We start from the raw sequence: 27,652 nt of genomic DNA, 5'->3' as shown, positions 1-27,652 counted from the left end.
CTCTTTCGATGCAGTTTCAAGTCGTCTTAGTCCAGACACCACTCAAAGGGCCACTCTCCTAACTTGGTTACCTTTCTTACTCTTCGTAGGGTGCCTTCATCCCTGATTACGATGCCCCTTTTCCAGATATAGACACACATCTCAGTCTTAGTCAAATCCCATATTGGATGGCGGATTGCTTGGCTTTGGTCGCCACATCCACAGGCCCGGATGTGGACAAGAGGGACATGATCTGGTCCCATCCTACATCTATACCTCCTGACCTTCTGTTGAAGGACTTAATACTGGCCCTTGATGAGGATTTTGCTCTTCCTCACTCCAGCGTTCAAGGCTCCTTGCTTCACATGAACAACCGCGAACTAGAAGCTCTCATTCTGGCCATATCACAATGGCAGAATCTTCTCTGGCACACCAAGATAACCATCTCCCATGACCAACATCACAGTGGTTTGGTGTGTCTGCAATCAGGGGACACCATCCTCGGCTTCTCTGCTGTCATGGACGTTCCACTTCTTCTGGCTCATAGATTGATTGGAACTACTATTCCTCATCCAAAACATTCCAGGATGCAGGAACATTCTAGTGGATGTTCTTTCCCATCCAGACAAGGTAACTTCCACAGAGTGGAATCTCCACCCAGAAGCCTTCACTTTGATTTGTCAATGGCTGGGCCACCCTAACACCCCAACATCACAATATCTTCCCTCTTTGATAGTGGGTGCCAAAGACGAGGAGACACTATTCCTATGTCCGCGAGGACTGCGATGTTTCATTCATCCAACTTGTGTCTTAGAACATCTTTTCATCATGGTTTCTCCTAAATCCCTGCTGGAGGTTAGCCGGAACACTCTCTCATTATTGCTCAGGGCGATCATCCTACGGGCTCAGGAGGCAGCTAGTATGGGTCCCCACAAAGCTGACAACCCGCATAAGGATCAGGGCAGTCCATCTACCATGGCTCTCCATAGTAACTGCTCCATCAAGTCCATAATGGAAGGTTGTTTTGGACGCTGAGATACAGTCTTTGCCAGTCACAGCCTGAGGGACTTGACTTTAGAGGATGTCGAAGGCGTTCACAGTTTTGGTCCACTGGTGGTGGCTCAAGAAGTCACCAACTTCCGATGCCATTGACGTCTCCCTGACACCAGAGCTGGCCTTGTTCAACTCTCCAGTAATCCACCCAGGATTAGAGGGCTTACATGCTGTTCGCATTAATTCGCTCAGTAGGTCGGTGTCCGATTTTGATGTTATGTTTCTTTCAGTAATGTGATTGTGTATGATCTCATCCACTTCTGGGGTCACGTGGCAGCTGTGTGAGGGTATTTGCCGCCAGGACCTCTCACAGCTTCATCTTTCTGTCAAAAAACAGCAGTAATTGCATTAAGGAGTAATGCAGGATAAGCATACAAATGTTAAAGATATTTAGATTTTACTAATTTGAACTTTCTGTTTTGATCATGCTCTTAAATTCTCTCAATGCACATTTGGCTATGTATTCTCATTCTCTGAAATTGCCGGACTGAGGAAGTTTCTCGTTATCTGTTTGGTGACATATTTGTTTAAATCTTTAGGATTTTAGTGGAAGTTCTTAGCATTATTTATGCAAAACATATCTAAATATTAATGTTCAAAGCAACCTTTCTGAAGTGAGTGTCTTTGTTGACATATCCAGGTAGTATTTTGTCATTTGTTCATTTGCTTGTCCATACGTCTGATCATTAGCGCCAGTCTTGATCCGTATATCAGGCATATATTAAGTGAGGACCTGTAGCCCTGTAATTTAAATAGAGGCTACATCCCAATGTGAACAATCAAACCAGAACTTAGCAAACAAACGTCGGATAACACGAATAAACATAGTGTAGAAGAAAATATCAAAATGAACAACAAATGTTTTTCTTGCAGGGATTGACTTGGGCAAGGGCTATGACCTTCCTAAACACATACTGCAAGATCAGTTCTATGCTGCAGTAGTCCTGAAGGTGAGTTAAAGTGACTCTATATACAGGATATAAGGGTAGAGTCCAGCTGTCCAGTATATGAGACATGAGGCCAGGTTGTAGACACAGTGACACTATATACAGGATATAAGGGTAGAGCCTAGCTGTCCAGTATATGAGACATGAGGCCAGGTTGTAGACACAGTGACACTATATACAGGATATAAGGGTAGAGTCCAGCTGTCCAGTATATGAGACATGAGGCCAGGTTGTAGACACAGTGACACTATATACAGGCTAAAAGGGTAGAGCCTAGCTGTCCAGTATATGAGACATGAGGCCAGGTTGTAGACACAGTGACACTATATACAGGATATAAGGGTAGAGTCCAGCTGTCCAGTATATGAGATATGAGGCCAGGTTGTAGACACAGTGACACTATATACAGGATATAAGGGTAGAGTCTAGCTGTCCAGTATATGAGACATGAGGCCAGGTTGTAGACACAGTGACTCTATATACAGGATATAAGGGTAGAGCCTAGCTGTCCAGTATATGAGACATGAGGCCAGGTTGTAGACACAGTGACACTATATACAGGATATAAGGGTAGAGTCCAGCTGTCCAGTATATGAGACATGAGGCCAGGTTGTATAGACAGTGACACTTTATACAGTATATAAGGGTAGAGTCCAGCTGTCCAGTATATGAGACATGAGGCCAGGTTGTAGACACAGTGACACTTTATACAGGATATAAGGGTAGAGTCCAGCTGTCCAGTATATGAATGATGAGGCCAGGTTTGTTGTTGTTTTACGCCTCACTTTAGCAATAGTCCAGCTAAATGGCGTCAGTCTCTAAATAATCAAGTCTGGACAAGACAATCCAGTATTTGACGTCACAAGCATTGATTTACACAATTGGAATAGAATGACATGCATCAACCAAGTCACTGAGCCTGACCCCTGGATCCTGTTAAACACCGCTTTAGATAACCATGCTTTGATCATGACCAATTCTAACCCAGTGTACAAAGTGACATTATATACAGGATGTAAGGGAGGAAACTAGTTGTCCAGTGTATGACCGCAGCAGCACCTTCATATGCCCAAAATACGCCCTGTGGAGATTCCAGGGTAGATTAGTTCCTCTTTGCTGGTGGTGAGAGGTGACTTAGTGGAGCGTGTGATCGGGCTGGCTGACTGGGTTGGTTGCGCCATTATACCTAGATGGTTTGGATTCTTGCTTACAATATCAATCACAGGGTTGTCTGGTCCAAACTCAATTATCAACAGACATCCATCCTATAATTGGAATATTGCTGAATTGCTGAGTGTGGTGTGAAGGAACAAACAAACAAACAATAATAGACTGTCATGCGTACAATGAAATGCCACCTTTTTCAGTTGCGGGTTTATTAGTGTGTACATGTACAGCAAGTGATCAACCAACAGTCAGCTGTAACATGTACCTTGCATTAATGTACAACTTGTGTGTGATGTATAGTTGTTCTTTGTTACAGAATGCAGAAATGCAGTTTAACTTTGGAGATATGCCATTCAAGTTCCCTCCACAGGTAACAAGTTGATCATAGTTTGGAGAAATTTTGAAATGTTTCAAAAATACATAATTCCTTAAAATACCTGACCTCTATTAATCATAGCCATAAATCCCCAATTTTAGCTGTCGTCACACCATAAAATCTTTTAGATTTTCAATAAACGTCCTCTTCAGTGGCAACTTATTTATGATAAGTTTTGAGACAAACACTATCCTCAGGCTAATGCAACTGCTCATGTGTCAGGCAGGAAAATGTCACTGCTTTCCTGTGTATGCTGAAGTGAACATTAAAAAATCTTAGATCCTGGTCTTGCACAATTTTTGGTATATTATCACACTGTTATTTCAAGATCACCTATCAAGACAAGATAGAGACATCAAAGGCTAGCAGTACCTACCCTGAGTACTGATGATTGAACATTAACATTAGTGGGTGCTGGTAGTTAGTTGAAATATTGTGGGAGATGAACTCTCCCTTGCCATCACTTACTGGCACCTAATCTGGGTGCGGTATTGACCAAGATCCTCACCCAAGATGTCATAGATGAAGAGAAAGTATTTGCATCCCTAAATCTAGATGTTCTTGTTACACCCAACTCTCAAAAGCTGGTGACTTTCCTGAGTCAAAGTCGTCAAGGAGCCTCCCCTGCCCAGTATTTGGATCTACATTGGCTACAATCTCACAATGTCATGCCAGGAATCCCTCTCATTTTTCCTGCGCCAGAACATCACCTGTACTCAGGCGCTTCAGAAAAATGTTGGGGCTCTCACATAGACCATGTCACGATGTCACAGTCCAGTGACTGACATCATGAGCATCAATCCACGCAATTGAGGTATGATGACATGCATCAACCGAGGGAGTGAGTCTGACCACCCGATCTGTGACTTTTTCCTTTTTTGACACTCACAGAACTTGTTCCATCTACAACAAGCTGTCAATAGAAATTCCACAATAAGTTCTCAACCTTCTACTTACATCAAGTACAACCCGATTATTAGGGTCTACATTCACTGTGACCCATGGTGGCAGCCCAGGGGTATAGTCACCCGGCAGTTGCATCTTCGCCATTTTCTTATAGCTCTGCACGCTAACGTTGAACCCATTCGACAGAGGTGTCACTTCCCGTGCATCTGATGTCGAACCCATTTGACAGGCGAATAGCATAACAACACCCCAAAATAAAACTCGCCGTATCTATTTACCAAGAAGGCTTTGCGTAACATTTAAATTACGTATGATATGCATAAATGCTCAGCTTGCTCAATATCAAAACTTTCAGTCATTCATTTACCTCAAAAAGAAAATATCGCGAGTTAAAAAAGTTTCGGCTAAACTTCTCGGCACACAACTACCAGAAACAGCCATTGTTGACTTTTGGCACTTCACGTTGAGTGGCATGTAGTCCGATATTTTCATTATAATTTCATCATTTTTCCTATTCGATCATAAATTTTTGTTTGCTGACGAAAGGAAAACACTCATGTTCCTTAATGTCTAAAAATTGGCAACTTTCGGTGTAACTAATCGTAAACAAAAACAATCTGAATCGTAACATCATCGATTGGATGGAACTTGTACGATCATGGCAACGGCGGTATACAAACAACTCCACATGCATAGTTATCCCGTTAGACTATTACAATCATTTTGTTACATTTAACTTAATTTTCTAGAATTATTGACACGTATGTATAAATCTTTGTAAAAAAAAAATCATTTTTAAAGAGTTTGCAAATGATTTCGTTTGATACACTTTCGAACACATTGACAAGCCGACAAACGTCAGTGATACATTTGGGCGTGGCCTAACTCGCGATTTGTTGAGTTGAACAAAGTCAACAAACACTGCCAAAAATGACAAATATTGGATGATACGCAAAATCTGAACTTATATACATTTTAAGTAAACCATTCAATAGCAAAATAATGCAGTTTACGAGAAATAATCAAAATACTTGCAATTTTAGCTATCATTTCTGAAACCGGAAGCAAGTACCGCATGTAACACATGGAAGCAAAATATGCAAAAGTTGGTAAGCTATCATAAAGAATTTCTGAAATAGATTCAAATTCAAAAGAAAATACATAATTTAATATTTTTCGTCAACTATTTACTATTTATTGATCTGGAGTGCAGTCTTCACTCCTGTTTGTTTCATATTTCTTCGTGATTGTCGCCATCAAATGTGTTAGTCTAAATCCGAAACTGTAATGGATTTCACGCTCGATGATTTTAATTTAAAAATATTTTCTGAAAACGAACGCAACGGAGAGCGATATAATGTATTGATATGCCATAATAATAACAACACAATATTGTTATTGGTCTAACATTACAAAAAGAACAATTTAAATTATTAAAGATGTTGTTGAAAACTTTCTGAGAACCTCCCGTCCTCTGAACCGATTATAATTTTGGTACAAGACGACTGTATGGAGGTAGTGTTAATAAGTTTGCTGGAAGGATGACATCTGTGCAAAAAATATAAAAGATTTTGTGAACTGACGACAACCAAAATGGGGAACTAATGACTATGATGTAATAGAGTTAGTATTTTTAGAATTATACATAATGATAAATATTGTTTGATTTATTATTTAATGCGAAGTATGTTTTTATTTGTAAGGGAGGAGTCCTGGGACATGGTGTATTGATAGGGTGTATTAGAATGGTATTCCATGTTTCTGCCCATGACTGACTGACACTGACACAGCATGGCCAGGTAGGTATAACTGTCAGGATGGTTGGATGAGATCCTGATGTTATGACAGTCTGTGTAATAGTGTTGATAATTCCCTGATTCCAGGCTGTGTAATAGTGTTGATATTTCCCTGATTCCAGGCTGTGTAATAGTGTTGATATTTCCCTGATTCCAGTCTGTGTAATAGTGTTGATATTTCCCTGATTCTAGACTGTGTAATAGTGTTGATATTTCCCTGATTCTAGACTGTGTAATAGTGTTGATATTTCCCTGATTCCAGTCTGTGTAATAGTCTTGATATTTCCCTGATTCCAGGCTGTGTAATAGTCTTGATAATTCCCTGATTCCAGACTGTGTAATAGTGTTGATATTTCCCTGATTCCAGACTGTGTAATAGTGTTGATATTTCCCTGATTCCAGTCTGTGTAATAGTCTTGATAATTCCCTGATTCCAGGCTGTGTAATAGTCTTGATATTTCTCTGATTCCAGACTGTGTAATAGTGTTGATATTTCCCTGATTCCAGTCTGTGTAATAGTCTTGATATTTCCCTGATTCCAGGCTGTGTAATAGTCTTGATAATTCCCTGATTCCAGTCTGTGTAATAGTCTTGATAATTCCCTGATTCCAGGCTGTGTAATAGTGTTGATATTTCCCTGATTCCAGGCTGTGTAATAGTGTTGATATTTCTCTGATTCCAGTCTGTGTTATAGTCTTGATAATTCCCTGATTCCAGACTGTGTAATAGTGTTGATATTTCTCTGATTTCAGGCTGTGTAATAGTGTTGATATTTCTCTGATTCCAGTCTGTGTTATAGTCTTGATAATTCCCTGATTCCAGACTGTGTAATAGTGTTGATATTTCTCTGATTTCAGGCTGTGTAATAGTGTTGATATTTCTCTGATTTCAGGCTGTGTAATAGTGTTATTTTTTACTTATCCTGCATTGCTCCTTTTGCTGTAGCATAAACTGATTCAAACCCTCACGTGTTTGCAATTTTAGTTAATGTTTTTTGTCTTTGTGTTGTGCCTACGGTTGGTATTTTGTAATTCTATGTTTGATAAACATGTGCATAACGTTATTAGACACTTACTGGCATTTTCTCAAAAGAAAACCTAATGCCAGGTGTCTTCTTGTTCCAAGTAGCCATCTTGACTATTTCACGTGGCCAGCAGTTAATGAACTGGTTTGCGTTCTATATTCTTTTTGATTGGTACCCCACAATTGGCTTATCCTCGCAAGTATTGTTTGTTTTGTTGTATATTGTCTTATGTTTGTCGTAATATTTGTTTCATAAACACACACAGTGGGATAAACAAATTATAGCATACATAAGCGGGTGGGGACGCATTGTGATTTTTACCAGGCTTCATTGCAGATATCATGCCCTCCTGCTCAAAGTGCGGGCGTAATATGTCGGCGTTGGATCCCCACCCCCTGTGCCTTAATTGTACATCTCAATGCCTTCAGGGTCACCGATGTAAAGACTGTTTACTGCTTTCAGTCTACCTCCGTGTGTGTAAAAAACGCAGAACACAGCAAGCTAGGAAACACTGGCGCACAATGTCAGACCTCTCCGAGATTTCGCCTTCAAGATGGGCCAGCTCTTGCTCAGCTCAGCTCAGCTCATGCGCGCCGCTCTGATCGAACTCACTACCACTAAGAGACCGGTGGGAGCGCATGCAGGCGCACCTGACTCCAGCTCTCCACCTACCACACACTCTGTCCTCCTGGGCCTCCTAACCTCAGCGCAGGACTTGACCTTCAGAGGAAGGCTCCAACTGCGCCAAGTTCAGATGTTCCAAGATGATCTCAAGCAGCATATCCGGTGGTGGACGGTGGAATCGAATGTCTTAGGCGGCGTCTCCTTGACAGGGCTTACGGCCTCTCTGTGCCTATTGGTAGGCGCTTCCCTGCAGGGATGGGCGCACACCTGGAGGGAGAGGTCATCTCTGGGCTGTAGTCTGCTGATCAGCGCCTATGGCACATCAACAACCTCGAACTGGAAGCGGTTATCTTGGCCATCACTCACTGGAAGCAGGCCCTGAGACATGCCCGGCTCTCCATCTCAACGGACAACATCACCGTCATATGGCGCTTTCGGAACCAAGGAACGACTCATTCGACTTCGCTCCTCCAACAGACGTTGCGATTGTTTCACCTGGTGGATCATTTGGGGATTCAGTTCCAGGTCCAACACATCCTGGGCTGCCGAAACATCCTAGCAGATGCTCTATCTTGGCCAGACAAAGTGGCTCCTACAGAGTGAAACTTCACCCAGACGCCTTCGCTCTTGTTTGTCGAGACCACGGTCTCCGCAACATAGACCTATTTGCCACCAGCCAGAACTACCAGATCCCGACCTACATACCTCAGGTCCCGGATCCACTGACTTGGGCAGTCAATGCTTTTAGCGTCCCCTGGGAAGGACACTTTTCCGCCAACTGTACTCCTTCCCAAAGTCATGGAACCTTGATCTGACTTTGGTCGCGCCCTGATGGCCAATGAGGGTTTGAAGAGCTTCCTCACCCTCCACACTCACCAGACCTGGCACCAAGTTCTTTCCACCTGTTTCCTAACTTGAAAGAACACCTTCGTGGAAAGTGCTATGACGACAATGATGTCGTCAGAGCTGCTATGAACGGGTTTTTCAGGGTGGTTTCAGAAAACGTCTTCCTGATTGGAATTGAAAAGCTTCACTATCAATATGAGAAGTATATTGTAAAGCAGGGAGATTTTGTTGAAAAATAAAATTAAAAACACTTTCACAGTTGTTGGGTTTGTTTGTAAGGCCTCACAGCAGACAGCCACACCCAGGACCAGTCCCTTTACAGAGAGCACTGAACGCCAAGGGCTACTCGGCCTGAGCGGAGAGGGCCATCACAATGGCACATCGCCCAACCACCAAGAGCCTCCATGATGACAAGTGGCAATCCTTCGAGTTTTTGCAGGGGCAAGCAACAAGACCCCACATCTGCATCGCCTCAATTCCTGGCCTAGTTCATGCTCCATCTGCATCACAAGCGTAAGCTCAAGGGCAGTACCATCATGACCTACTTTGTGTTGCTCAACTCCGTCCTGGCATTTCCGAAAGATCAACGCATGACGAAGACCAAAAGGTGAAGTTCCGTCCCCCAGGTTGGGACTTGAACGTCATTTTCACCTCGCTGAGAGACGCGCCTTTCGAGCCACTCGAAACATCGTCATTCTACAATCTGATGAAAAAGATGGTCTTCCTACTGGTGCTCGCCACAGCAGTCCGTGTCAATAAGCTACACGCTCTGGACGTCACACGGGTCCGCTTTGAGCAGACAGAGTTTCCCATACATGGAGTGGTCGCCCGATGCCGACCACACAGCCGAGGACGGGCTGAGGGAATGGGAGGTTCCCATACATGGAGTGGTCACCCGAAGCCGACCACACAGCCAAGGATTGGCTAGGGAACAAAGTCTGGAAATAAAGATGAAAGTCCACATCTGAAGGTATGCCCTCCTCCGGTTCCGTCCGATAAAGATGCATTAAGGAGTAATGCAGGATAAGTAAAAATCTAATAAAATCCGAGATATTTTTTATATTTGTATACTTATCCTGCATTACTGTGTCTAAAGGCACCCACCCATCGCAGATCTACCTCCGATGCCTTCTGATGTTTCGGACTCCAGAGTAATGTGAGGATCTGTGACATCACTTCCTTTAGTCACGTGGGAGCTGCGTGATAGGGTTGGCCTCTCAGCTAACTGGAACAACTTCTTCAAGCAAAGACCTTCACACAGCTCTTTTCTCTGTCAAGAGCGTCCGCCTGGAGAGCGGAAGGTCCGGGGTTCGATCCCCAGCCGCGTCATACCAAAAGACGTTAAAAGATGGTACTTGTTGTTACCCTTAAGGGGCTAAAACAAGGACTGGACGGCTCGGAGTCAGTATACTGTGTCTGAGTGGGGTATCCATGTTAAACTGCGGCATGGTATCTCAGCGAGCTAGCACTATAAATCGGCATCAGTCCGGACTAGTACAAGCAGCCACACAAACACATACACGTACATGCACGTCCCTATATAAGTGCAATAATCTTAAACGTTAAACCCAATTTCACCTCACCTTTCTCTGTCAAGAACAAGCAGTAATATGCATTAAGGAGTAATTCAGGATAAGTATACAAATATAAAAAAATATCTAGGATTTTACTAGGATATTTCCCTGATTCCAGGCTGTGAAATAGTGTTGATATTTCTCTGATTCCAGGCAGTGTAATATTGTTGATATTTCTCTGATTCCAGGCAGTGTAATATTGTTGATATTTCTCTGATTCCAGGCTGGTTACACTGCCCTATGTAAGGCTGCCTCACAGTGTGTTGTGGAATCAAGGATTCTCGGTGAGTTCTAACTACACTCTTTCTCAGTGTATAGATTATTACAGAAGACACATTGACATCTTGTATTGAAGCTCTTTATGCCAGGAATGCCTTTAGAAGCATTATTGTTACATGCGAGGGCTGGTCAAAAAGTTCTAAGTATGACTAACTTTCAACTATGGGCCATAACAAAGTCAACTAATACATTGTTCAAGTTGTTTATTGCAAGTGTATTTGATCTGTTGAAGCTGTTTGTATATTAGTGACGGCCTGTTGAACGTGATAGGGGTCCAGATGGACACAGAAATGGAAGAGAACGAGTACTGAGCAGTCATCAAAGTACTTACTTGAGAGAAAAGTACTCCCCAAGAAACACATGACTGCATGTCACAAGTGTATGGGGATAAGTGTCCTAGCTATTCCGCTGTTAGTCCTTCGGCACACCTCACACCTCTCGACTTGCAAAGGCTGCTATGTGGCAATGTGGGTTTAAAGAGCTTCCTCACCCTCCACACTCACCAGACCTGGCACCAAGTGCTTTCCACCTGTTTCCTAACTTGAAGGAACACCTTCGTGGAAAGTGCTTCTTCCTGATTGGAATTGAAAAGCTTCACTATCAATATGAGAAGTATATTGTAAAGCAGGGAGATTTTGTTGAAAAATAAAATTAAAAACACTTTCACAGTTGTTGGGTTTGTTTGTAAGGCTTAGAACTTCTTGACCATCCTTATTCTTCCAATCCTTGTTGAAGTGTGCAAAAACAAAGTTTCGAGCTTCTGAGCTTCATTCGCCCAAACACCCCTTGTTCCGAGTCACCGACTGATACACATTCAGACCGGCGAGCATCTGACAAGTTGCACTCTCCAGTCATGTCGCTTCCCTCCCAAACTTGTGTGAGCAACCCTTCTACCAGTACTGTTCCCCCAGTGACTAATCCCTTAACGACTTCATGGGATCACAAATATCAGACACCACTCTGGGTTTCATAGATTGGTTCTCTACTACAGTCCATAACAGCGGCGTTACAGCTATGAGTTGGATGGTAACATCGCACCCTCGCCCCGAAACATTCCTCTACAACATTTGTTATTGATAATAAGGAACTAATGCATCTAGATGTCACCTTCAGAAGGACCCTGCCCTTATTAATCACCATATTATCAACGACAGAGGCGATAGGAATGTCCGTGACCCAGGCTAAGAAGTCCAACATCAGAGGGACCATAAATCTAATCCAAAGCAAATCCCAGGATGTTATGGATCTTATCACACATCAACTGGGATCAATCACCTCGCTATGGTGCAGAGGCCTACGTTACTACTGTCTTTGGGAAGAACAACTCAAGGTTAGACTTCGATAACAGAATCCAGGATGTGGCTCAAGAAGTAACTAAGGAAACTCACCTCCAGGTGTCAGTAGACCTCCTAAGACTTCAGAGGCAACAATTAGAGGACCAACAAGGACAAGATCACAGAGGCAGACTCTGACACTCATAGGAGTCCCTCCAACAATGTCCACTCCACTCCAGAGAGTGTATCCGGCCAGACAACTGACAACACTACAGGACATGATAGTTACGTCGATATCCAAACATGTCCTAGAGTGTTTAGGACCCAGTCCCAGAATCAAGGGGTTTTATCCGCAGATATTTTTGGTCGCAAAGAAAGATGGCAAGAAATTTAGCATGATTTTCAACATGAAGCTGTTCAACACGCAGTTCCTAGAGAAACCAGCTCACTTTCACATGGCGTCCGTCGCGCTCCTTCCCACCATCATTCGACAAGGGGACTACATGGTCAGCCTAGTTCTTCAAGACGCAAACCTGCACGTACCCATCCATAGAAGGCACCGCCATTACCTCCGGTTTATTTTCCAAGGTCATCACTTCAAGTGGAAGGTGCTCCCGTTTGGTATTTCTTCCCCGTGGCTTTTGACCTGCCTTTCAAAAGCCCATCACAAAGTTTCTAGACGTCAGAGGGATCGTCTTCGAGTCATTCATCGATGACTGAATCCAGGCCCACGCTGACTGGAATGTTCTGGTCTTGCCTTTGCACAGAGATTACTTCATTAGCTAGGTTGTCTATGTTGTCTAGTCAACACAGAAAAGTCGGAAACCACACCCTCTCGGCAACTGTAGTTCATCAGAGCTCTTTTCGACATCATGGGAAGATGTTCGTTCTGCCGGACAGGTGGAAGAAGATACAACAACTCGTGCCATTAGCACTCAGACAGTCTACATCTTCGACAATAGCAACAGTTGTTCGGTCTACTGATGTTGGCTCAAGATCTCACCGAGAGAAGTCGACACAACTATTGCCAATTCAGCGTTTTCTCAGACCTTATCTTCAGATAAAAAATTGTCGGGTCCCAAGTCAGTTCCCGTTGTGCCTGTACAGACATCTGCAGTGGTGGTTATCCAAGACTAATGTCTGCTCCAGAGTCCCCTCGGAACTTTTTCTGCCAACGCTTCACCTGTTCGTGGATGTATCGACAGTGGGTTGGTGAGTGCACCTGCAGAATTGTAAGACATGAGGACTTTGGTCAGCAATAGAATCATTGGGCGGAAGTGCTCCGGTCATCTCGACTCATGATACAGTCGGACAATGCCTCAGACGTTAGGTACATCAACAAGATGGGATTCACCAAGTCAGCCTCCCTGTTGACCCTGACGATGTACTTCATTCATCTGATCAATACTCTGGACATCAGTGACCGAGCTCAACACATTCTGGGAGTTAGTAACGTCAGGGCAGACTCCCTGCCCCGTTCGGATCAACCATCCTCGACAGAATGGCATCTACATCTGAAAATCTTGATTTGCCGCCTCTACCATTGCCAAGAGATCAACCTATTTGCCACCAGCTTCAACAAACAACTTCCTAGATTCGTCTGTTTGATTCCTGATCAAAAGGTGTGGGAGTACAACGCTTTGGCCATATCGTGGGAGAATCTCAACACTTACTCCTTTCCAGCAACAGCGCTTCTACTTTGGGTGATTCAGAAGCTGGTCACCACGACTCAGCTGTGCCTTACTGGCCAGCTCACAGCTGGTTCATTGTGTTGGTATACCTCGCAAAGGGAAACCATCATCCACTTCCCTTGCGAAGATCGTCTCCTTCAATCTCACTCCAGGCTGCTACATCAATCACTGGATCTATATGTCTGGCTCATCTCCAGAAGTCCTTAGTCTCTCATACATTTGTCTCCTTTTGGTTATGATCTACAACTCCACTTGCCTACAGCGGGATTGCCTCCACCTCAGACACTGAATCCTCACGAGACGAGAGCTATCGCATTATCATGGCTCTGCATAGCAATTGCTCCCTCAGCGCTATCATAGAAGGATGTTTCTGGAAGTCTGACACAGTCTTCACCTACCACTACTTATGAGTTATCTCCATAACTGATGTCCAAGGGCTACACCACTTTGGTCTGCTAGTCCTGACTCAAGGATTAATGACAGCCCGTCAACACAAATAGGATGTGAGTACCACTCACGCAGTCGAGTATATCGTATTTTGTACAACATGAATAAATGATTGAGAGCCACTCCTTTGTTTATATTTTTCTTAATTGGGGTTCCCAGATCAAGGCTTCAATGGAGAAGCAAAAAATTCATCTGTGGAGACGGCGGTATCCCAAACCCTTACCTGCTCATTTCTGCCTTAAGCATGTGAAGTACCAGTATTGGTTTGAAGACCCTCTTCTGGATATTGTCGATCATTTCCTCATCTTGTCATAGTGAGTTCTATCCTGTGGTGGGATTGATAACTTCGACAAAGAGTAAAATGAGATGCCAAGCAAATGAGGCCTACGTCATTAGAGCGTATGGGTGACTTTGCTTGTAGAGATAATTGACTGGAGACCCCTTCCAGATTGGTTAAAAGTTGTGGTTGAATAGGTTACCCTACTTCAAACTATACGGCCGTCATAGTCATAGTACGATGTCCTGTACCCGATGGCATAATGTTGTGTCCTAGTAGCGTAGAGGGGTGTTCTCACTCAGTGCAGTGATCCACCCATAAAATCATGAGTATGCCTTCGGACGTGAATGTGTGACAATCTCAGGATTGAAGCATGTTTGGCACCAGCTTCCTCGTGTATATCTCACGATTATAAGACAAATACAGGCAGGGGTAATCTGCGACCCACCGTCCAACCATGGCATAAATGCAAAGAGTGGTATAGGATAAGTTTAAACATTTTAAAATTTTACAGTAAATTGTATATTATTCATACTTATCTTATCTCACACGATCTATGCCTGCCCTTTCATCCCGGCATCACAATTACACAGCCTGTCAACTCCAAGTAAGAGAATGATGAGGCAGAGAGTGTCAGGTGATCAGCACACATACGGCAAGCTGCACAAGATCCGGGTGCAAGACCTGATTGACAGGGTTGTGGTGATGTTTGGGCGAATGAAGCTTAGAAGCTGGAAACTTTGTTTTTGGACATTTCCACACAAGGATCGGAAGAGATGAGAAGCATTGAGTGAGAGTATTATAAATATACAATTTACTGTAAAATTTATATTAACTCAAAAATGCAACTCATCAAACCATCTGATTGATCAATATGATATGCGGCACATTAACTTGTTTTCTAGGATGCAGTTCTTATTGTATTGAGTGTTGATGTTGTAGCTGCCAGTGCTGTCAATGCCAAGCCAGCCCCTAATGCTCCACAGGCTATCATCATAGAGGTGAGTAACCCTAGGTAGTGGGCAGCCATGTTCATATACCTAACTAATGCTCTACAGGCTGTCGTCATACAGGAAACACTACGTAGTGAGTTGTCATGTTCATATACCTAACTAATGCTCTACAGGCTATCGTCATACAGGAAACACTACGTAGTGAGTTGTCATGTTCATATACCTAACTAATGCTCTACAGGCTTTCGTCATACAGGAAACACTACGTAGTGAGTTGCCATGTTCAAATACCTAACTAATGCTCTACAGACTGTCGTCATACAGGAAACACTACGTAGTGAGTTGCATGTTCAAATACCTAACTAATGCTCTACAGGCTGTCGTCATACAGGAAACACTACGTAGTGAGTTGTCATGTTCATATACCTAACTAATGCTCTACAGGCTATCGTCATACAGGAAACACTACGTAGTGAGTTGTCATGTTCATATACCTAACTAATGCTCTACAGACTGTCGTCATACAGGAAACACTACGTAGTGAGTTGTCATGTTCATATACCTAACTAATGCTCTACAGACTGTCGTCATACAGGAAACACTACGTAGTGAGTTGCCATGTTCATATACCTAACTAATGCTCTACAGGCTATCGTCATACAGGAAACACTACGTAGTGAGTTGTCATGTTCATATACCTAACTAATGCTCTACAGGCTATCTTCATACAGGAAACACTACGTAGTGAGTTGTCATGTTCATATACCTAACTAATGCTCTACAGGCTATCATCATACAGGAAACACTACGTAGTGAGTTGTCATGTTCATATACCTAACTAATGCTCTACAGGCTATCTTCATACAGGAAACACTACGTAGTGAGTTGCCATGTTCATATACCTAACTAATGCTCTACAGGCTATCGTCATACAGGAAACACTACGTAGTGAGTTGTCATGTTCATATACCTAACTAATGCTCTACAGGCTATCGTCATACAGGAAACACTACGTAGTGAGTTGCCATGTTCATATACCTAACTAATGCTCTACAGGCTATCGTCATACAGGAAACACTACGTAGTGAGTTGTCATGTTCATATACCTAACTAATGCTCTACAGGCTATCGTCATACAGGAAACACTACGTAGTGAGTTGCCATGTTCATATACCTAACTAATGCTCTACAGGCTATCGTCATACAGGAAACACTACGTAGTGAGTTGCCATGTTCATATACCTAACTAATGCTCTACAGGCTATCTTCATACAGGAAACACTACGTAGTGAGTTGTCATGTTCATATACCTAACTAATGCTCTACAGGCTATCGTCATACAGGAAACACTACGTAGTGAGTTGCCATGTTCATATACCTAACTAATGCTCTACAGGCTATCGTCATACAGGAAAAACTACGTAGTGAGTTGTCATGTTCATATACCTAACTAATGCTCTACAGGCTATCGTCATACAGGAAACACTACGTAGTGAGTTGCCATGTTCATATACCTAACTAATGCTCTACAGGCTATCGTCATACAGGAAACACTACGTAGTGAGTTGCCATGTTCATATACCTAACTAATGCTCTACAGACGGTCGTCATACAGGAAACACTACGTAGTGAGTTGCCATGTTCATATACCTAACTAATGCTCTACAGGCTATCGTCATACAGGAAACACTACGTAGTGAGTTGCCATGTTCATATACCTAACTAATGCTCTACAGACTGTCGTCATACAGGAAACACTACGTAGTGAGTTGTCATGTTCATATACCTAACTAATGCTCTACAGACTGTCTTCATACAGGAAACACTACGTAGTGGGTTGCCATGTTCATATACCTAACTAATGCTCTACAGGCTATCGTCATACAGGAAACACTACGTAGTGAGTTGCCATGTTCATATACCTAACTAATGCTCTACAGGCTGTCGTCATACAGGAAACACTACGTAGTGAGTTGTCATGTTCATATACCTAACTAATGCTCTACAGACTGTCTTCATACAGGAAACACTACGTAGTGGGTTGCCATGTTCATATACCTAACTAATGCTCTACAGGCTATCGTCATACAGGAAACACTACGTAGTGAGTTGTCATGTTCATATACCTAACTAATGCTCTACAGGCTATCGTCATACAGGAAACACTACGTAGTGAGTTGCCATGTTCATATAGCTAACTAATGCTCTACAGGCTATCGTCATACAGGAAACACTACGTAGTGAGTTGTCATGTTCATATACCTAACTAATGCTCTACAGACTGTCTTCATACAGGAAACACTACGTAGTGGGTAGCCATGTTCATATACCTAACTAATGCTCTACAGACTGTCGTCATACAGGAAACACTACGTAGTGAGTTGTCATGTTCATATACCTAACTAATGCTCTACAGGCTATCGTCATACAGGAAACACTACGTAGTGAGTTGTCATGTTCATATACCTAACTAATGCTCTACAGGCTATCGTCATACAGGAAACACTACGTAGTGAGTTGTCATGTTCATATACCTAACTAATGCTCTACAGACTGTCGTCATACAGGAAACACTACGTAGTGAGTTGCCATGTTCATATACCTAACTAATGCTCTACAGGCTATCTTCATACAGGAAACACTACGTAGTGAGTTGTCATGTTCATATACCTAACTAATGCTCTACAGGCTGTCGTCATACAGGAAACACTACGTAGTGAGTTGTCATGTTCATATACCTAACTAATGCTCTACAGGCTTTCGTCATACAGGAAACACTACGTAGTGAGTTGCCATGTTCATATACCTAACTAATGCTCTACAGGCTATCTTCATACAGGAAACACTACGTAGTGAGTTGTCATGTTCATATACCTAACTAATGCTCTACAGGCTGTCGTTATACAGGAAACACTACGTAGTGAGTTGTCATGTTCATATACCTAACTAATGCTCTACAGGCTATCGTCATACAGGAAACACTACGTAGTGAGTTGTCATGTTCATATACCTAACTAATGCTCTACAGGCTGTCGTTATACAGGAAACACTACGTAGTGAGTTGTCATGTTCATATACCTAACTAATGCTCTACAGGCTATCGTCATACAGGAAACACTACGTAGTGAGTTGTCATGTTCATATACCTAACTAATGCTCTACAGGCTATCGTCATACAGGAAACACTACGTAGTGAGTTGTCATGTTCATATACCTAACTAATGCTCTACAGGCTGTCGTCATACAGGAAACACTACGTAGTGAGTTGTCATGTTCATATACCTAACTAATGCTCTACAGACTGTCTTCATACAGGAAACACTACGTAGTGAGTTGTCATGTTCATATACCTAACTAATGCTCTACAGACTGTCTTCATACAGGAAACACTACGTAGTGAGTTGTCATGTTCATATACCTAACTAATGCTCTACAGGCTGTCGTCATACAGGAAACACTACGTAGTGAGTTGTCATGTTCATATACCTAACTAATGCTCTACAGGCTATCGTCATACAGGAAACACTACGTAGTGAGTTGCCATGTTCATATACCTAACTAATGCTCTACAGACTGTCTTCATACAGGAAACACTACGTAGTGGGTTGTCATGTTCATATACCTAACTAATGCTCTACAGACTGTCTTCATACAGGAAACACTACGTAGTGAGTTGCCATGTTCATATACCTAACTAATGCTCTACAGACTGTCTTCATACAGGAAACACTACGTAGTGAGTTGCCATGTTCATATACCTAACTAATGCTCTACAGACTGTCGTCATACAGGAAACACTACGTAGTGAGTTGCCATGTTCATATACCTTACTAATGCTCTACAGGCTGTCGTCATACAGGAAACACTACGTAGTGAGTTGTCATGTTCATATACCTAACTAATGCTCTACAGACTGTCGTCATACAGGAAACACTACGTAGTGAGTTGTCATGTTCATATACCTAACTAATGCTCTACAGGCTGTCGTCATACAGGAAACACTACGTAGTGAGTTGTCATGTTCATATACCTAACTAATGCTCTACAGACTGTCGTCATACAGGAAACACTACGTAGTGAGTTGCCATGTTCATATACCTAACTAATGCTCTACAGGCTATCTTCATACAGGAAACACTACGTAGTGAGTTGTCATGTTCATATACCTAACTAATGCTCTACAGGCTGTCGTCATACAGGAAACACTACGTAGTGAGTTGCCATGTTCATATACCTAACTAATGCTCTACAGGCTATCGTCATACAGGAAACACTACGTAGTGAGTTGTCATGTTCATTTACCTAACTAATGCTCTACAGACTGTCTTCATACAGGAAACACTACGTAGTGAGTTGTCATGTTCATATACCTAACTAATGCTCTACAGACTGTCTTCATACAGGAAACACTACGTAGTGGGTTGCCATGTTCATATACCTAACTAATGCTCTACAGGCTATCGTCATACAGGAAACACTACGTAGTGAGTTGCCATGTTCATATACCTAACTAATGCTCTACAGGCTGTCGTCATACAGGAAACACTACGTAGTGAGTTGTCATGTTCATATACCTAACTAATGCTCTACAGACTGTCTTCATACAGGAAACACTACGTAGTGGGTTGCAATGTTCATATACCTAACTAATGCTCTACAGGCTATCGTCATACAGGAAACACTACGTAGTGAGTTGTCATGTTCATATACCTAACTAATGCTCTACAGGCTATCGTCATACAGGAAACACTACGTAGTGAGTTGCCATGTTCATATAGCTAACTAATGCTCTACAGGCTATCGTCATACAGGAAACACTACGTAGTGAGTTGTCATGTTCATATACCTAACTAATGCTCTACAGACTGTCTTCATACAGGAAACACTACGTAGTGGGTAGCCATGTTCATATACCTAACTAATGCTCTACAGACTGTCGTCATACAGGAAACACTACGTAGTGAGTTGTCATGTTCATATACCTAACTAATGCTCTACAGGCTATCGTCATACAGGAAACACTACGTAGTGAGTTGTCATGTTCATATACCTAACTAATGCTCTACAGGCTATCGTCATACAGGAAACACTACGTAGTGAGTTGCCATGTTCTTGCTTTCTTGGTGCTGTCATTGGCATGTTAGAATGATAACAACAACAGAAGTGCATGGACATTGCCAACAGACATTGTAATATATGTAACAAAATCAAGTTTAAGTTTATAAGTTTAAGTTTAAGTTCATTTGTAAGTGTTTATCAGGTTGTGATATTCAATGCAGTTTGTTGATGCTGTAGTCTTCTTCCATATTGCAGCCCTCCCGGGAGCTGGCAGAACAGGTGAGTACTGCTGTCACTTTCTCCTGTAGGTATTGTCAGTGGGGGTAGTTGCCTGTTTATAAACTTCCCTGGCAGAACAGGTGAGTACTGCTGTCACTTTCTCCTGTAGGTATTGTCAGTGGGGGTAGTTGCCTGTTTATAAACTTCCCTGGCAGAACAGGTGAGTACTGCTGTCACTTTCTCCTGTAGGTATTGTCAGTGGGGGTAGTTGCCTGTTTATAAACTTCCCTGGCAGAACAGGTGAGTACTGCTGTCACTTTCTCCTGTAGGTATTGTCAGTGGTGATAGTTGCCTGTTTATAAAGTTCCCTGTGGTAGTTTTTAGTAAGAGTAATAGCCTGTTATGTCATGGAATAGATTACTTTTATGCTAATAAGGAAGTGTGACATAGCCATGCACTTGTGTCTTTCAGACCCTCACTCAGCTGCAGAAGTTCAAGAAACATGTCAACAACCCTGATGTGAGGTGAGCTGGAAGACTGTGGTTGTCCATGGCTGAGGGTTGAGATATCTGTGTGTGTGTGGTGGCCCATGGCTGGGGGTTGTGGAGATATCTGTGTGTGTGTGTGGTGGCCCATGGCTGAGGGTTGTGGAGATATCTGTGTGTGTGTGGTGGCCCATGGCTGAGGGTTGTGGAGATATCTGTGTGTGTGTGTGTGGTGGCCCATGGCTGAGGGTTGAGGAGATATCTGTGTGTGTGTGGTGGCCCATGGCTGAGGGTTGTGGAGATATCTGTGTGTGTGTGGTGGCCCATGGCTGAGGGTTGTGGAGTGAGTGAGTATGGTTTTACGCCACTTTTAGCAATATTCCAGCAATATCACGGCGGGGGACACCAGAAATGGGCTTCACACATTGTACCCATGTCGGGAATCGTACCCGGGTCTTCGGCGTGACGAGCGAACGCTTTAACCACTAGGCTACCCGACTGCCCCTGAGGGTTGTGGAGATATCTGTGTGTGTGTGTATGTGTGGTGGCCCATGGCTGTGTGTGTGTGTGTGTGTGTGTGTGTGTGTGTGGGTGTGGGTGTGGGTGGGTGGGTGGGTGGTGGCCCATGGCTGAGGGCTGTGGAGATATCTGTGTGTGTGTGTGTGTGTGTGTGTGTGTGTGTGTGTGTGTGTGTGTGTGTGTGTGTGTGTGTGTGTGTGTGTGTGTGTGTGTGTGTGTGTGTGAGAGGTGTGTGTGTGTGTGTGTGTGTGTGTGTGTGTGTGTGTGTGTGTGGTGGCCCATGGCTGAGGGTTGTGGAGTGTGTGTGTGTGTGTGTGTGGTGGCCCATGGCTGAGGGTTGTGGAGTGTGTCTGTGAGAGGATTGTGGAGATGTGTGTGGTGTGATGACCCATGCTGCAGAGGGTGTGTGCCATTCTGGAGACATCACACTGTCTGTTTGTGTTGCAGGGAACTACTGATTATTGGGGGAGTCAGCGCCAAGGAGCAGGTGGATTGTTTGGAAAGAGGGGTAGGCCACTGGCTAGAAACACCAATTTTTTTTATAAATGTCTTTATATATTAATTTGATTTATCTGAAGTTTGAACAAATGGCAAATGTTGAGGAAATCTGTATATGTTGTGTCAAGTATTCTGAAGGGCGTGACAGTCCAAAGTTAGATATTGTCTAACTATACTACAGTTACCATACAAATGTGATTATTTTGAGCTGAAATCTTGGTATGACATGTTTTGCTGATTCCGATTTGTTAATGACATTAGCATGAGTACAGATTCATTTCAAGTTTGAAAAAAAAAAAATGTAGGAACTCCAATATGGGACTTGCATCCAGTCATGACATTTTAAGATAGGAATTTATTTATTTTCCTAAAACAGTTAAAACCAATTTTGAGTATGGCAGTGATCCATTGTTATCCTCCCACATCAAACAGGCCATATTATACAGCCAGTTAATAGGTGAAGCATATAAAACCCTCCTTTACTCATTTTGCACATACTTTTAGCTCAATCTGACTGTTTTAGCTGAGCAGCACTGTCACGGTGCTATGTATTTCTGTTCTACCAGCAGGGCCTATATCCAATGGTGCAGCATCAAACATTCATTTCCATCTCATCGTCAATCCCATTGTCAATCCCATTGTCCATCACATTTTCCATCCCATTGTCCACCCCACTGTCCATCCAACTGTCCATCACATTGGCCATCTAACTGTCCATCCCATTGTCCATCCCTCTGTCTATCCCATTGGCCATCCCACTGTCCATCCCACTGGCCGTCCCACTGTCCATCCCACTGGCCAACCCATTATCCATCCCATTGTCCATCCCATTGTCCATCCCTCTGTCCATCCCACTGTCCATCCCACTGTTCATCCCATTGGCCACTAACGTAATAACCCAAAACACAAGAATTAAAATAAATAAAATATAGTGCTTACACACATATAAAGGGCTGGTTATCAGTCATTATGGCTGTCTTAGCCCATTCATGTTACGCCCATCCATGTTACGCCCATCAATATAAGTTCAAAACAACAGCATATGCCATGAAAGGTAACGTGACCTGTCAAAGTGGTCATTGTTATTTAGTGTAAAAGCACACTATACATACTTTTAATACTGTTGATGAACCCATCGCTGTTGTAATGGAATCCCTGGTTCAACGGGGAACTCCCTGCGCTCTTAGATTGACTTTGAACCAAATTCTTGACGAAGCTGAACGAGACATGCGAGACAAGCGATAAATCACTTCCGGGTGTTTGCTCTGCCGCCATGGGGGGGGGCACGGGTGGCCCAGTCGTCTAAGGTGCCGCGATTCGCTGTGCAGAGTTGCGTCCCCTGGACACGCCAGGAACCTATGATTGTGGGTTCGAATCCCGGTTCGCCCCGATTATGTTTCTAGGTTTGTCAGCACCATACCCGTGCTTGTGGGTTTCACCGAAGTGGTAAAACGTCTGAGACCTGCATCACTTCGGGCTTTCCTCCCACATTAAGCTGACACGCCGCGATATAACTGAAATAATGTTAAAAGCGGCGTTAAACCCAACTCACTCACTCTGCCGCCATGCGGGGAAAACTTCGTTTGACTTTGGGGCCATGCATAAATATTAAGAGAGGTCTATTGGCCATCCCACTGGCCATCCCACTGGCCATCCCACTGTCCATCGCATTGGCCATCTCACTGTCGATCCCACTGGCCATCCCACTGTCCATCCCATTCTCCATCCCACTGGTCACCCCACTGGCCACCCCACTGGCCATCCCACTGGCCATCCCACTGGCCACCCCACTGGCCACCCCACTGGCCATCCCACTGGCCATCCCACTGGCCACCCCACTGGCCACCCCACTGGCCATCCCACTGGCCACCCCACTGGCCACCCCACTGGCCACCCCATTGGCCATCCCACTGGCCACCCCACTGGCCATCCCACTGGCCACTCCACTGGCCACCCCACTGGCCACCCCACTGGCCATCCCACTGGCCACCCCACTGTCCACCCCACTGTCCACCCCACTGGCCATCCCACTGGCCATCCCACTGGCCACCCCACTGGTCACCCGACTGGCCACCCCACTGGCCATCCCACTCGCCATCCCACTGGCCACCCCACTGTCCACCCCACTGGTCACCCCACTGGCCATCCCACTGTCCACCCCACTGGCCATCCCACTGGCCATCCCACTGGGCACCCCACTGGTCACCCAAATGGCCACCCCACTGGCCACCCCACTGGCAATCCCACTGGCCATCCCATTGGCCACCCCACTGGCCATCCCACTGGCCACCCCACTGTCCACGCCACTGGCCATCCCACTGGCCATCCCACTGGCCACCCCACTGGCCACCCCACTGGCCACTCCACTGGCCACCCCACTGGCCATCCCACTGGCCACCCCACTGGCCACCCCACTGTCCACCCCACTGGCCATCCCACTGGCCACCCCACTGGCCATCCCACTGGCCACCCCACTGGCCACCCCACTGGCCACCCCACTGGCCATCCCACTGGCCACCCCACTGTCCACCCCACTGGCCATCCCACTGGCCATCCCACTGGCCATCCCACTGGCCATCCCACTGTCCACCCCACTGTCCATCCCACTGGCCATCCCACTGTCCATCCCATTGGCCATCCAATTGTCCATCCCATTGGCCATCCCATTGTCCATCCCACTGGCCATCCCACTGGCAATCCCACTGGCCATCTCACCGTCAATCCCATTGTCCATCCCATTGTCCATCACATTTTCCATCCCATTGTCCACCCCACTGTCCATCCCACTGTCCATCACATTGGCCATCTAACTGTCCATCCCATTGTCCATCCCTCTGTCAATCCCATTGGCCATCCCACTGTCCATCCCACTGGCCGTCCCACTGTCCATCCCACTGGCCAACCCACTGTCCATCCCATTGTCCATCCCTCTGTCCATCCCACTGTCCATCCCACTGTTCATCCCATTGGCCACTAACCTAATAACCCAAAACACAAGAATTAAAATAAATAAAATATAGTGCTTACACACATATAAAGGGCTGGTTATCAGTCATTATGGCTGTCTTAGCCCATTCATGTTACGCCCATCCATGTTACGCCCATCAATATAAGTTCAAAACAACAGCATATGCCATGAAAGGTAACGTGACCTGTCAAAGTGGTCATTGTTATTTAGTGTAAAAGCACACTATACATACTTTTAATACTGTTGATGAACCCATTGCTGTTGTAATGGAATCCCTGGTTCAACGGGGATCTCCTCGCGCTCTTAGATTGACTTTGAACCAAATTCTTGACGAAGCTGAACGAGACATGCGAGACAAGCGATAAATCACTTCCGGCTGTTTGCTCTGCCGCCATGTGGGGGAAACTTTGTTTTGGAGTTTGACTTTGGGGCCATGCAAAAATATTAAGAGAGGTCTATTGGCCATCCCACTGGCCATCCCACTGGCCATCCCACTGTCCATCGCATTGGCCATCTCACTGTCGATCCCACTGGCCATCCCACTGTCCATCCCATTCTCCATCCCACTGGTCACCCCACTGGCCACCCCACTGGCCATCCCACTGGCCATCCCACTGGCAACCCCACTGGCCATCCCTCTGGCCACCCTACTGGTCATCCCACTGTCCATCCCAATAGCCATCCAACTCTCCATCCCACTGGCCATCCCACTGTCCACTCCACAGGCCATCCCATTGGCCATCCCATTGGCCATCCCACTGTCTATCCCACTGGCCATCCCACTGTCCACTCCACAGGCCATCCCATTGGCAATCCCACTGTCCACTCCACAGGCCATCCCATTGGCCATCCCATTGGCCATCCCACTGTCCATCCCACTGTCCATCCCATTGGCCATCCCACTGTCCATCCCACTGGCCATCTCACTGGCCATCCCATTGGCCATCCCATTGGCCATCCCACTGTCCATCCCACTGGCCATCTCACTGGCCATCTCATTGGCCATCCCATTGGCCATCCCATTGGCCATCCCACTGTCCACTCCACTGTCCACCCCACTGGCCATCCCACTGGCCATCCCATTGGCCATCCCATTGGCCATCCCACTGTCCATCCCATTGGCCATCCCACTGTCCATCCCATTGGCCATCTCACTGTCCATCCCACTGTCCACTCCACTGTCCACCCCACTGGCCATCCCACTGGCCATCCCATTGGCCATCCCACTGTCCATCCCACTGTCCATCCCATTGGCCATCCCACTGTCCATCCCACTGGCCATCTCACAGGCCATCCCATTGGCCATCCCATTGGCCATCCCACTGTCCATCCCACTGGCCATCCCACTGGCCATCCCATTGGCCATCCCATTGGCCATCCCACTGTCCACCCCACTAGCCATCTCACTGGCCATCCCATTGTCCATCCCATTGGCCATCCCATTGGCCATCCCACTGTCCACTCCACTGTCCACCCCACTGTCCACCCCACTGTCCACCCCACTGGCCATCCCACTGGCAATCTTACTGGCAATCCCACTGTCCATCCTATTGTCCATCCCACTGGCCATCCCACTGGCCATCCCACTGTCAATCTTACTGGCAATCCCACTGTCCACCCCACTGTCCACTCCACTGTCCACCCCACTGGCCATCCCACTGTCAATCTTACTGGCAATCCCACTGTCCATCCCATTGTCCATCCCACTGGCCACCCCACTGTCAATCCTACTATCCATCCCATTGGCCATCCCATTGTCCATCCCACTGTCCATCCCACTGTCAATCCTACTGTCCATCCCAGTGGCCATCCCATTAGCCACCAACATATTATCATCTTTGGTTCAGGACAAAGTGTTATGGATGGGTTTTGTCCCAATTTGATGTTTCAAGTTCAATAACCAGTCACATCTGTCAACATACAGAAAATGAAATATCACATTGTCTTGAATTGACCTGTGACTGGTTTTCTAATTCCAATTACTACATGTGTTGATGAATGATTTAATGATTTTCAGCAGAATTTCAGTTGAACAGTTTAAGCGAATAAGGCTTGCAGTCACTGATTTGGTGGATTGTGACCATATTCGATAATTAGGTTGTTACTTCTTACCACATGTTAATAGGCATTGTCATTACACAGAAGTGTAACATTTCAAAAACAGTATAAGGAGATGAGAATTTGAAACGTGTGTGCAGGTGGACATTGTGTGTGGGACCCCTGGCCGTCTGGAGGACCTCATCTCTACAGGCAAACTAGCTCTCCATCAGATTCGCTTCTTTGTACTGGACGAGTGTGTAAGTAGACCCTTACATCACAGAATACAAGTCACTTACACCTAGAAATTTGATGCTATAGATTTTTGTTGCTAGGGGGACTAGGTACCTAGTACCTCATGTTGTGTGGACGCTCCAGGGTGTCTCATGCTGGCTGTGTGGAGACTCCAGGGGGGACTAGGTACCTAGTGCCTCATGCTGGCTTTGTGGAGACTCCAGGGTGTCTCATGCTGGCTTTGTGGAGGCTCCAGGGTGTCTCATGCTGGCTTTGTGGAGACTTCAGGGTGTCTCTTGCTGGCTGTGTGGGGATTCCAGGGAGGACTAGGTACCCAATACCTCATGCTGGCTTTGTGGAAGCTCCAGGGTGTATCATGCTGTCTGTGTGGGGACTCCAGGGGGGACTCCAGGGTGTCTCA

At 45.0% G+C, this 27,652-nt stretch overlaps 1 protein-coding gene across 2 annotated transcripts in view; it reads left to right on the top strand.

Annotated features, from left to right (window-relative positions):
- LOC124120787 (ATP-dependent RNA helicase DDX1-like) overlaps nt 1-27,652 on the top strand; it is a 386,841-nt gene that overhangs the window by 23,189 nt on the left and 336,000 nt on the right. For both annotated transcript variants that reach the window (XM_048398830.1, XM_048398831.1), the window contains exons 10-17: nt 1,906-1,982; nt 3,463-3,516; nt 10,516-10,576; nt 15,203-15,261; nt 20,527-20,550; nt 20,962-21,014; nt 21,942-22,002; nt 27,159-27,257. In XM_048398830.1, coding sequence (XP_048254787.1) covers nt 1,906-1,982; nt 3,463-3,516; nt 10,516-10,576; nt 15,203-15,261; nt 20,527-20,550; nt 20,962-21,014; nt 21,942-22,002; nt 27,159-27,257 — 488 coding nt within the window. The remainder of the gene's footprint in view (nt 1-1,905; nt 1,983-3,462; nt 3,517-10,515; nt 10,577-15,202; nt 15,262-20,526; nt 20,551-20,961; nt 21,015-21,941; nt 22,003-27,158; nt 27,258-27,652) is intronic.

Source organism: Haliotis rufescens, unplaced genomic scaffold (assembly GCF_023055435.1).
Source record: "Haliotis rufescens isolate VD_foot unplaced genomic scaffold, xgHalRufe1.0.p SCAF_19, whole genome shotgun sequence".
NCBI classification, from domain to species: domain Eukaryota; kingdom Metazoa; phylum Mollusca; class Gastropoda; order Lepetellida; family Haliotidae; genus Haliotis; species Haliotis rufescens.
Note: the sequence above shows the minus strand (reverse complement) of the source record. Positions and strands in the feature narration are given on the sequence as shown.